At 40.7% G+C, this 12,399-nt stretch overlaps 1 protein-coding gene across 5 annotated transcripts in view; it reads left to right on the top strand.

Annotated features, from left to right (window-relative positions):
• The window catches only part of RASA3 (RAS p21 protein activator 3), a 144,438-nt gene that overhangs the window by 60,003 nt on the left and 72,036 nt on the right, over window positions 1–12,399 (top strand). For all 5 annotated transcript variants that reach the window (XM_069004742.1, XM_069004726.1, XM_069004733.1 and 2 more), the window contains 2 exons: window positions 193–296; window positions 12,208–12,302. In XM_069004742.1, the coding sequence (XP_068860843.1) occupies window positions 193–296; window positions 12,208–12,302 (199 nt within the window). The remainder of the gene's footprint in view (window positions 1–192; window positions 297–12,207; window positions 12,303–12,399) is intronic.

Raw genomic sequence — 12,399 nt, 5'->3', positions numbered from 1 at the left:
ATATTTAGGAAGAGTCAAAATGGAACAGTGCTTGACAGTGCTCATTCATTGGTGGGAAAGACCATCACAGTCCAGAGTGATGTTCTGGGTGTGAAATATAAACACACTGGCTTGTCCAGGATACCAACACTAATCTATTTTCCTTTTTTGTGTGTGTGTTTGTGTATGTTGGTGTTTTTTTTGTTCACTCAGCCCCTTCTATGGAGAAGACTTTTACTGTGAAATTCCTCGGACCTTTCGCCATCTGTCATTTTATATTTTTGACAGAGATGTTTTTCGAAGGGATTCCATCATAGGTATGTGTTCATAAATTACTACTTTCTTTACAGCTTATTTCTTTTGGATTTTGACTTTTACATCATATATGGTCTTATGAGTTGGGGGTCTTGATAGGACTGATGACGACAGTGGTAAGTGCTGCTCAGTATTGCCCTTCTTTTGCCAGTTGACAAAAATACCTTCAATATTACATATTATATATAAAAAAGCTCGGTAGATAAGCTCTGTCTGTCGTGATAGTAAATGCAGGTTGTAGTTTAACTGAAACAGACTATAAAACCTTGTTTAAATGTTGACAACATCATTTGTTACTGCAAATGTTGCTTTTTTTTTTTTTCCTAAATGCAAGGCCTTTAATCTTGCAGTTTTCCAGGGTCCTCACACTTGTCTGTGTGCAGTATTGTTAAACTGTGACTACCTTAACAACAGGCAGAGGAATAGCTGCTGGCCATAGATACCCCAAGTACAAAGATGACAGAATTTTTTGGAGTGTATCAGATCAAGCTGTCACAGAATAGTTCTAAAAGACTTCCAGTGCCTGTTTGTGATTGACAAGATTCCTACTTTTCCAGATATTATTTGCTGTGGATTTCATCTGCAGCAAATTGCATGACACTGCATTTATCTCTTTGGGGATAAAAACCTTGTAAAATTCAGTTGTTATTGAGGGGAACAGTTTCTATTTTAAATCAGTTGAACGCTTTGGACTTCTTTTTTTTTTTTTTTTTTTTAGTTATTTATCTAAATAGTAGTGTATGACTGCCATGGCTATAGCTATCACTGAGATGTATGTCTTGACGGAGTTGTAGAGAGGAGATTATCAGATGTTGAGCAAGTTTGTATAATGGCATAGAATTTATTATCTTAAACCATGTGTGGTGGTGCAGACATTTTATGTGTATCTTTACATTACAGTAATTTGTCATGCAGTCACAAGCTTTTTCTTCAATTATTGTTATACATATAAGCTGGGAAAGCAGGTCATCATTCTCTTTGTCTGTAAGTGAGCTTATGTGTTTAGCATCCTGGAGAGGAGGGAGTCAGTTTCTGATTGTTGAGTGAGCTTTTGGAAAGCTTTTTGTCTCTCTAATGTCTAGTTTCCCTTGCACTTTGAAAGTAACACCTCCCTTCTTTCAACTGATGAGTTTTTCATTGTTGAAATTATCTGATCTCTTGTGTGTCACCAGTTTTTAGCAGCTGCAGTGACCCATCAACAGGCCAGGGACTTTACTTGCTCAGGGCTTTACTCCCTCTCTTGGAAAAACAGTCACTTGAACCACTTAATACATGTCAGACTCATGAAATTGCAGATAGAGAAGTGAAAATATTTTTGTTTTCTCCATGTTTCCTAAGTTCACATTTTAGTAATCAAGCTCTGATGTTGGAGGGGAATTATTCAGGAGCTGCTAGAGTAATCTTAAAGATACTGGGAGCAGTTTGTGAAAAAGACTTGCAGAAAATATAAAGACTTTTGTTTGCATGCTTGAATTATTGATCAAGTTTTCATTTTTCACTATCTCTTCAGGAAATGGCAAAGTTAACTTTTGCATGTGTTGCAGAATCCACTGGTAGGCAAACTGGTATGTTACCATACTGGTCTTAGGATCATAGAAAGGCCTGGGTTGGAAGGGACTTTAAAGGCCATCTAGTTTCAACACCCCTGGTTGGAACATGGTGAAGTAGACCCCTTCCACTAGACCAGGTTGCTCAGAGCTCCATGCGACTTGGCACTGAACACTTCCAGGGATGGGGCATCCACAGCTTCTCTTAGCAACCTGTTCCATGCCTCACCACCCTCACAGAAAAGAATTCATTCCTAATGTCTACTCTAAACCTACTCTCAGTTTAAGGCCATTCCCCCTTGTCCTATCACTACATGCCCTATAAAAAGTCCCTCTTCAGCCTTCTTGTTCAGGCACTGGGAGACTGCTATAAAATCTCCTTGGAGCCATGTCTTCTGCAGGCTGAACAACCTGTCTTCATAGGAGAGGTGCTCCAGCCCTCCGATAAACTTACTGACCCTCCTCTGGACCCGTTTCAGCAGGTCCACATCCTTCTTGTGTTGGGGGCCCCAGACCTGGACAAAGTACACCAGCTGGGGTCTCACAAGAGCAGAGTTAGAGGGTCAGAATCACCTTCCTAGACTTGCTGGTCACTGGGATACTGTTGACTTTGAAGTTTGAAGTGCACATTGTTGGATCACGTTGAGCTTCTTGTCCACCAACAGTGCCAAGTCCTTCTCTTCAGGGCTGCTCTGAATCCATTCTCTACCCAGCTTGTGTTTGAGCTTCTGATTGCCCTGACCCACATGCAGGACCTAGTACTTGGCCTTGTTAAACTTCATGAAGTCCCCACAGTCTCACCTTTTCAACCTGTCCAAGTCCCCCTGCATGCCATTCCTCCTTTCCAGCATGTCAACCAAACCACATAGCTTGGTGTCAGCATTGATGTAGCACTAGAAGCCAAAACTCTGGTGTTTCCTGTCTACATTGAGATTTTACAGTGCATATTATCTACTGCAGTATTTTTTCCTCTCTTCCTCCCTCTGTTCCCCTTCTTCCTTATTGCAGGCGTATTTTGAAAAGCATTTTAAAGATTTGGAAGTGTGATAAATAGCACTGAAGAGAAGAAGAAAAAAAATCCAGAATTACTGTCAGTTTGATACTGCTCTCTAAGTTCCGCTTGTAGTAGGAAAATTTTCTGGAAAGACAACAGTGCTCTGGAGTAACTCCATGGGGCTGTTTTCAGTAGTTCCTATTGAATGGGAATCAGCAGCAGCAGCAAAGCTCAACAGTAGAGTTTTTTTGAACAAGAGAACTCTTTGATAAAAGTCTGTCATATTTAAAAGCAGTAGTTGCTCTATGTGTATCTTCAGCTCAGTTTTAAGACTTAAACTTTTTCTTGAAGAGGCTTGAGCAAGGAAGGTTTGGAAGAGGTCCCTACTGAAAAGGATGGTCAGAGTAGAACTTGAATGAGCTCTTTTCCACTGAACCACCAAATTCTGCTGTTAGGGGCCCTTTGTTTGCGTTCCAGAGATCACTTGTTACATTATCATGAGACAAATCTGTTGAAGAAAATGTGGTTACTCATGCTCATCCAGCAATGAACTTTCTCAGAGGAGGGAGTTGGGGGTTGTGTCTTCCATCCAGGAGAGACTAATTTTAAGTCCATATGTTACTGAGTTTGTGAATTTACCTCTGTGTGATCTGCAGTGTTTGATGTCTCTCTGCATTGTTTTTTTGGCTGGTTTTGAGGGGGTTTTAAGACAGAGAATGGAGTGCATATATGTCAAAATGGTGAGAATTTGGCAAGTAGCTCTTTTTTGAAGGTGATTAGTTAGCAGAATTCCTTTTGGTTCACTGCTTAATGTTTCCAGGACTTTTGCTTGGTGTTACAATACTGACTTCCAGGGTTACCGGACCGCAGGCATGCCTTTATTTATTCAAATATGAAGTATAAGTTTCTGATGGTAAATTCTTTAACTTCAGAAATGCAACTCTGTGTGTGACAGATGAGAATACTTAAGCTACCAAAAGCGGAAGATGTGGGAGAGAGAATATGAAAAACAAGAACCCCCTGAAGCCTCTGACACAAACTTCCGAGAAGAGTCAAACAAACTCAAACTGGAACATGTGTAGCAGATATGTTTTGGAACATACTGTAGTATTTTGGCATACAGGATGGGAGGATTGTGCAGATAAAGATATCTTTGGAGTTTGCATGTTTGTTTATTACATTTGCATTTTCTTAATTGTAATTGCTAAGTCATCTGGGATTTTGTTAGTTTAACAGACACAACTCTTGAACAATTGTGTCTTGGAAGAATCTTGGATGCTGGTTGAAATGCAAATATAATGAAGAAAATGCAGAGTTCAGTGGATCTGAAATATTATTTTTCTCTTTTTGTAGATAAAATATAGCAAATAGTTACTGTGAAAGTAAACTAGTCTTAAGTTGTTTAATTGATATTGACTGTTAGTGGATAGAATTTATGTACTGACTAATATAGTATGTTGAGATGCTTTGAGTAGGAAATATACTACTGAAAGCAATGGTAAATGCAATTTAAAATTGCATGTTTGTTTCTGAATGATCAAAGCAGTAGCAGGCCAACTTGCTGGAATATGTGTCTATAATATGTAGAATAGCTATTTCTATCTAGTTGTTACAATCAGAAAAGCATAGAGGAGATGGGACTAACTTGAAAAACTGTCAATTGGTACCCCTCCAGTAATAATGGGAAAAAAAAGATGTCTCTGGGTAGATGCAGCAGGAGGAATATTAGGATAGTAGTGCTGCTATACCAGGCAAATATTCTTTAATGATTGTTTTGATATTTTTCAGCTTTTTATAAATGTTGAATGAGACATGCTGTGACAATAAACTGGGCTTCTCACACTTCAATAACTGAGCTAGATTTAGTGAGGAAAACATGTCCGTGATATGCCCTGAGCTAGTATTCTTCTAGGTGTGTATTGAATAGCTCAGGCTGCCAGGCTGTGACCTTAAACATACAGATAAGTTCAAAAACAGGAAATGTGCCACACCAAGTCACTTAACACTGCAGTGAGAGATTAGTTAATATCGTCTGTCCTTCAGGTGACAAGTGCACAATTATTTATCCTCTACTTAAGTCAGTTTAGTTTTTTTTGCCTCAGCACTTCATTTGGTAAGAGGTACATGAAACTGATTTGCCAACATCTGTGCTAAGCAGGAGCTGCATAGAACAAAATGCACCCCCATGAAGTTCTGAGGGGGAAGAAGTGCTGCACTGTCCCCGTACTGCACTGGGGGGTAAGAACTTTTCTAAGTTTGTGGTACTCCTGGCTGAGGAGAGGCTTGGTTGCTGTGCTGGTGGGGATGGAATGGTGCTGAATAAAGCACAGGTGTCTAATGTTGAAGCTTTTCTGTGAAGGAGCATAAAGCCAGTGCTAGAAGACTAGTGCATGGTTCTTCTGTTAATTACATTTACAGTAACTTCACTGCCCTAAGTCACCTCCAGGTTGTTAGGTGTGTTCTATGACAAATTGAAACTCTTGTGGCTATTGTATCCTGGCAGGTTGTAAGTCTCTTCTTGCTTAATGCTGGATTAGGTGAAGGAAAGCAAAGCACTAAAATTTGTCTTCAGAAGTAGTTAAACTTAGCTACTCTGGACTAAAATAGATGAAACCAAATCATAGCTCTTGAGACACGCACAAAGTGAAAGCACCTTGGAATTGAAAGGTGTTTAAGGCTTGCATGTTTGAGTTACCTGTGCCTTTGTTAATGGTTACTTCCAAAGCTGAAGAGGTGTGTTGTGGAGTTGCCACAATTTATTGCCAAATATCCAAGCAAGCTATCTACTGTTATTAGGTGGTAACCCTTACCAAATGTAGCTGAAGCATCACCTTTTTTGTTTTTATTATTTTACTGATTTAAAAGAAAAAAAAAAATTTAAAAGAATCATCCCTGCTGAACTGTGCTTCTTGCTAGTTAAGTGTGGGAAAGATCCTCCAATACAGCATGAAGCAGAGATCAAAATTTCAGTAGAAAATAGTATTCCTTGTTTTCTTCTAGCCTGACCACGGTTTAGGCAGTGGTTTACTGTTTCCGTAATGTACTGTTGGATGACATGGGAATAATGTATCTACTCATTATGGTATAAATATAGCTTCTAATGAAATAAAAGGAAACAGATGACTCTTCCAGAATGACAAATATCAAGAAGCTATAAACTTAGGATTATCCGGGAAAGGTTCTCTGCAGCTACATAGAAAGGCTAAAGTAAATAGTCTCTGCATAGAATAGGTTGTTAGGATGCACTCACAATATCCTTTAACCTCATGGGTGCTCCCAAGAGCAGGAAAACAAAGTTGAGCTTTCAAAAAGTGGTATCTGTACTTCTCGGATGAAGAGAAAAAATATGAACAAAACTACTGAGGATAATGTGCTAGGACCTGGACCGTACTTTCATGCAGCCCTCCTCCTTACCTAATGACAAGTGTTAATATTGTCTGTATGTAGAATGAGGGAAAGAAGGTGGTGGTTGCTTAGTGCAGGCAGCATGCTCAGGGACTTGGTGCTTGCTGTAAGGCAGACAGCGGTGACTGCAAGTCTGGAGTTCAGGACTGCTGTCCCAACCACAGGCTATATCTGGTGTCTCAAATGTAGGGCCATTTTAAGGGCCCAGAGAGCAGCTGCCTGAGAGGTGATACCAAAGGTGTGGTTGAGGAGGGTTCTTTTTGTTTGTTTGTTTGTTTGGGGGTTTTGCTGTTTTTAACAGGAAGGGAGAGCAGAAATTCTGATGGAAGCTGGGTGAGATCTCTTGAGTTGTGACCAACAAAACAACCCTGATAGAAGATAGTTCATGCAATGCTGCAGCTTGCAGCTCTTAAGGGTAGAAGCTATATGTTGTCCACAGCCCACTTTTCTCTCCCTTATTATCCAAGGTAAATCCCACAAAGGGGAAGAATTGATTTAATAAGTGATATTCTTATTCTGTTTGGACTAGTTTAAAAAAACCCAAACAAATGAAATTGGGGTCATGAATGTCACATACCTCAGTACTCTCTGTAAGATGCACTGCTGCTGTGCTGGAAGTGTTCTGCCATTATTGCTGCTGAATTCTTACCCATTGTAGCAGATGGTCTAGTAGTGCTTGTGCTTCATGGTGCACTGCACAGGAGCCGTGAGGGAGCAATTCTGCTGCTTCTAAGGCTCGGAAGCCTTATGTTGCCCCTAATTCTCATCTTTATCTTTGTAATTCTCAGATAAGGGATTTGCTTGTTTCAGTCTTTCTGTGTTTTGTGAGAGGTGAGTGAGTTTTTGCTGTTCTTGAGCAAGGCAGGCAAAGTTTCTGTACTTTCATTTAAATACAAATAACCTTTCATACAGATAATTATAAAATTCTAGGCAGGCTGGAATAGCAGTGATGCTTCTTGTTTCAAGTTGATTAGGCTTTCGCAGCCTAAAGTGTTGATTAAAATTGATTGATTTGTCCTTAGTCTTTCCAAGTATTGAAAGTGACTTTGTGCACCTTCCTATCAGTTCTATTAAATCAGTACACTGATACAGTGTGTCTGTGCACTTAACATAATAACATGAAGCAACTTCTGAAGTAGCTTTGAGACTCACTTGCTGCCTAAGACTGTGGCACATAGGAAGGAGACAAAGTAGCCTCTGTTCAGAGCTGAGAGCAGACTCAGTTAATTAGAATGTTGGGGCCTTTTAATGTGTGACTCAGACCTAACCCTTTGCTGTAAGTTAACTGTACTGCAGTCATTGTTAATGGAGGATGTTATATTAAAAAAATATTATATTGTTTCAGCTTGCTTGGCAACAGTGTGTAAAATTCTGTTGTTTTCACTGTGTAGATATTCCAAGATAAAGATATCCTAAAGAGAAGATACAAGAGCTCCTGAAATGCTCTGATTTTAGGCTTCTGTAAAAGTAACAGTTGGATCACTTTTCAGGTAGGGCCTTGTGCCCTTTTAAAATGACAAGTTCCTGTCCTGTTGCTACTGTGACTACTTTTTCAGTAAAGAAATCTTCTAGTAGTCTAGCATCTGTCATAAATATTCACATATCTCAGCTGTAAACTGGAAAATTACTATTAAAAGGTGGGCTGTAATCCTTTAACTGATGCCTAACCCTTTTGTCACCAGCAGGTAATGCAGACAGGAGGTGGTTATGTATGGATGGAGAATGCCTGAGACAAATTATCAATTTTGTTAGTCTTTGTATGGAGACCCAAACTTAACAAGCCTAGGCATGTCCAGGGACTAGTTAATGGGCTGCATTGACTTGCTTTGGAAAAATGTTTGTAACCAGTGAGGGATGGGCGCTGAGGGTGCGGTGCTTCCACAAGCACTTTCCCAGGCGGTATAGCCAGAAATTCCTACCCTTCTCTGTTCAATATCTCTGCCTCTGTGCCTAAATTAGTGATCTCCTAGTGGCGTTCTAGCAATGTTAATGTGCCTCTTGAGTGGGAAGCTCTAAAACAGGTCATTTGAAATGACCTTTGTGTTGAAAATGCCAACACCCACCCATATGTGATCCCTGAAACATCTCTTATTCCCTTCTCCTTGCCCAGAATGTTTATTTTCATTCTTTGGGTTTTTTTGGATTCACTTGATTTCCTCAACAGTTTCAGTATGCCCTGCTGAGAGGACAGGGGTGCATGGGTGGAGAACGTAGGAGGCTCTTAAATCAGTTTGTACCAGGGATTGTAAAGTGGAATTTGCAGCTTTAAAACCATCCATGGCCTAGGTAGTAACTTTATTAATCTGTAAGCTATCTGCTCAATAATAGGTTATCAGTATATTGTTTTTTCCCTTAAGAGGGGTTCACAGAAGGAAGAGCTCAATTGTGGCATGTTGCACCTTTGTTTTAAACTCAGATCTTAGGATTTAAATGTTCCAGTGAAGGTCTGTTCAGTCTGAAGGGTGTGGGGAAGGGCATAGGGAAATTGCTGCCATATGGGTGGAAAACACACAGGAGTGTGTGAGGTTTTCCTACCCTCCCCCAATCTGAGGTCCTGGTGAACTTCAGGCTTCAGAAAGAAATTAGTTCAGATGAGAAGAATGCTTTTACTTCATCATTGCTGGTTATTGCTGAGAATCTAACATCTAAAAATGTAATTTATACGAAGTTTGAAACTACACCTTATATTGTTCAACAAGCTCAGCTATTTCCTGCCTCTTCACATACAGTCTCAAAAAGCTTAAACAGATGCAGACTCTGCAGCCTGGGGCCACTCTGAGGAAACCAGCAGGAATGGCTGGGTGCCTCAGGTGCAAGATTTAGAGTTTCTTGATGCTGTCTGGAAGCCACCCAAGTCTTGAGAAACAGTGCAAGACAATGGGCTTGAGTTTGGGAACATGCTGAAGAACCTCAAAGAAGAAAATGTCCTTTAAATGAGTGGTGATAAATCTTTCTGACCTCTCGTGTCGGGTTTATCTTCAGGGAGAATTACAGGTTCTTATCCTGTAGTGTCAGGTCAAATGACAGGTGCCAACAGCTTGTGATTATTGGCCTAGATTTAACCTAGTTCTGGTGCGGCTGGAAGTTGTTTGAGCCAGGTCAGACTTAGGTCAGCCAGTGGAAGAGCAGTAACTGTGTAGACTACGGCAGAAACATGACCATGCTCAGCACCTGCACTGTGTTTTATGTGGGTTGGGTGATGAGGAGGAGGAATGTGAGCTGCATGCACATAGGGGCATGGCTGGTGTAGGTAAAGAGTTATTACCAAATTGTGAGGGAAGCTCTTCTGTGTGTATGCAGAGAGCTGTTTAATAGGGCAGATCAAACATTCTGCCCTATCAGTAATATATCTTTGCATATGTTCAGACTGGCCAAACTGTAGGCCCTCTTTTTACTGCTACCTTTTTTTGTTTCCCTAGTAGATTTTTCTTCTTTGTGAACCATTTGGTATGCAGTGAAAACCCCTGGATTATAGCCAGCCCAGTCAATAAGTTTCAGTCATTAATAAAACTTGCTTGTGTGCAGAGCAAACGGTGCTGTTCAAACAGTTTCCTAATCAAAACAGTTGTATCACCACGTTAACTCCCTCAGAGCTGGAGGCACGTGCCATTCTCTGTGAACACGCTGTGCTGCAATCATGTACTGACTTTGTGGCCAGACCCACCTGGGCTACCCTGCCATCCTTGGTGCAGAGAGCAGTGGCATTCCCTGCTGAAAGAGGGGGCAGTGATCACACCATTTATCTTCTGTGTACAGGTGCAGATACTGGGAAACCATCCTTGAGTTTCTGCAAGGCGCTCCTTACATGGGAGGTGACTGTGAATGAGACTGATTGTGGGTGACGGTGTTTGGAAAGTGTGTGCAATGCAGTTGAGTGGAGGATTTCTGCAAGAGATTAAAGGATACAGTGAGGATAGCTAGCAGTGAAAGTAAATAATTTCAATGAGGTCCAAAGCAATTAGTGGAAGGTCATGCATTTAAATGCATTCCTCTCAAAGTGTTTTAGAGAAACTAGGTTCTCCACAAGCCACTATAGTTGGAGAATAAAAGTAGAAGCTTTGAAAAAATAATCATGCCATAGATTCTCAGCAGAGCAACTTGTTGTCTTCTGTTCAGCACAGTTCAGATTTCTTATTTACCCTTCCTGACATATTATTTTGTAGGTTTGTGTAATTTAATTATTGCTTTTTTTAAGAAGTTTCAAGCGGCTTGCTCTGCATATCCAATAAAGAGTCTGGTAATGAGTCTCCCTTGTTAATTAGTTAAATGTTTGCCAGGAGATGGATCTGATAATCTCTAAAGGACAAGCAGTGAGAGGATGGTGCTGAGGGCACAATGAACAAGACTTGGGAATAATGGGTCAGAAGTTCTGAAAAGGAAGCTAGAGCAGAAATCCTGGCAGATACTATGGAGGGCAGCTGTGGAAGAATAGCAGGGTAGTTTAGGAACTGGGACTGAAAATCTGGAAACTGTCAGCAGAAGCAGCCTGAGGGGTGACAGAAGAATGCAGCTGCAGCATGGTATGGGGTGTAGCCCAGCAAACAGGAGGGCTGGGTGAAGCCATCCAGCTGAAGGAAATGGCTGTAAATTGAGGGAATGCTGGTGTGTAATAACTTGCTGCTAGGACTTCCATAAACTTCTAGATCTCAGAAGGGAAGAGTGCTTTTTTGCCACTTTTGTAGTCTTTGATCATGTGTTGTTTTGCTTTTTTTTTCTTTTTAAATATGTTCTGGTAACGTTTGCTGGGGTAATGTATTACTGACATCTGGTCAAACTGCATGAATTTAGGTAGTGGTAATCTTTTTCCCACAAAACTATATCCATTGGTGAATGTTATCTAACAATGTTTGGTTAAAGGAAGTCTGTGTTTTTGTAACAAAGCAGTGGTTGCAAACTGTATGTGAGCAACTCATCTAGTGGCAAAAGTCTACTCAACCACACTGCCAAACCCCATCTTCCTCGAGCCTTGTGAACATCTCTGACTGCCCTGGATTCTTTCACTTTGAACATGCTGCTTTGCCCAGTGCCTGGGGAGCCACCCAACCCAAAGCAGCTTTTTGAGGATCACGAGCTCCTCAGGCATGCCACGCTCAGATTTGTGTATACAAAGAAAGACGCTTGGAAAAAGTTTCATTGTCCCTCAGAGAGTGCTTTGCATACTGCCTGAGAGATACTGGACAGGACAGAAGTTTCTGCATTGAGCCTTTGCCTCCATGTGGGCTGTTAGTTCACAGTGTGGAACTGGGTGCTGTTACCATATCTACCAAAACAGCTGACTTGGTAGTGGTAAGAGTGGTATAAAAAGGTGAGAGTTAAAGCTCTTCAGTGCTCTGGGGTGAGTTTCCCCTCCTGCTTTTCTCTACAGTCAGGGGATAGCCCTTGGGTGGCTTTGGGTTGTATAATGGGAAGTCTGGAGGATTTGAGGGGGAGAGAGAGGTTGACAGGGCCCCAAAATACAGATGTGGGAATCTGCTGTGACTTGACATCTCTAGTTGTTTTCCTTCTGCTACAAAGCTGTATAGTGAAATGCCTCATCCTGAAATACTGTTGACAATAACATATGCACAGAACCTTTAATTCGGGATTGTTACAGACATCAGCCTCAAAAAAATGCTTGCAACAGTCTCCAGTCTTTTCTTCCCACAATTTTAATTGCATGTCAGAGAAGTAATGATGACATTTTTGCTATAAGCATATTTACAAGCTTGTCCATAGTGTCCAGTGCTTCACTCTGTTAGGTGAGTAGGACTTAAGTAATTTTCAAGTCATTCACAAAATGCAGTGGAAAAAGATGCTCATCATTATGTATTGTGATAATAATCACAATAAAAATCTTTCCTTGCTCTAAAGCCTTTCTTGAATAGGACAGGCCCTAAATCATTGTTTTAAAACCTGGTTTTGATGGAAATATATCTTGGGAGAGCTACAGCATGTCTTAAACTGTGCTTCTGGTTTGTTTTATTTCAGGAAAGGTAGCTATACAGAAAGAAGATCTGCAGAAGTATCATAACAGAGACACCTGGTTTCAACTGCAGCATGTTGATGCTGATTCAGAAGTACAGGTGAGATGGTTAAAAAAAATCTTGTCAAAGGAGTATTTGTAACAAGGCCGTGGAATTTTTATGGGTTTCATAGCTCTAGGACAGATGTGTTGCTTCC

The sequence above is a fragment of the Aphelocoma coerulescens genome, chromosome 1, assembly GCF_041296385.1.
Source record: "Aphelocoma coerulescens isolate FSJ_1873_10779 chromosome 1, UR_Acoe_1.0, whole genome shotgun sequence".
NCBI lineage: Eukaryota > Metazoa > Chordata > Aves > Passeriformes > Corvidae > Aphelocoma > Aphelocoma coerulescens.
This window is presented reverse-complemented; position numbering and strand designations above follow the sequence as displayed.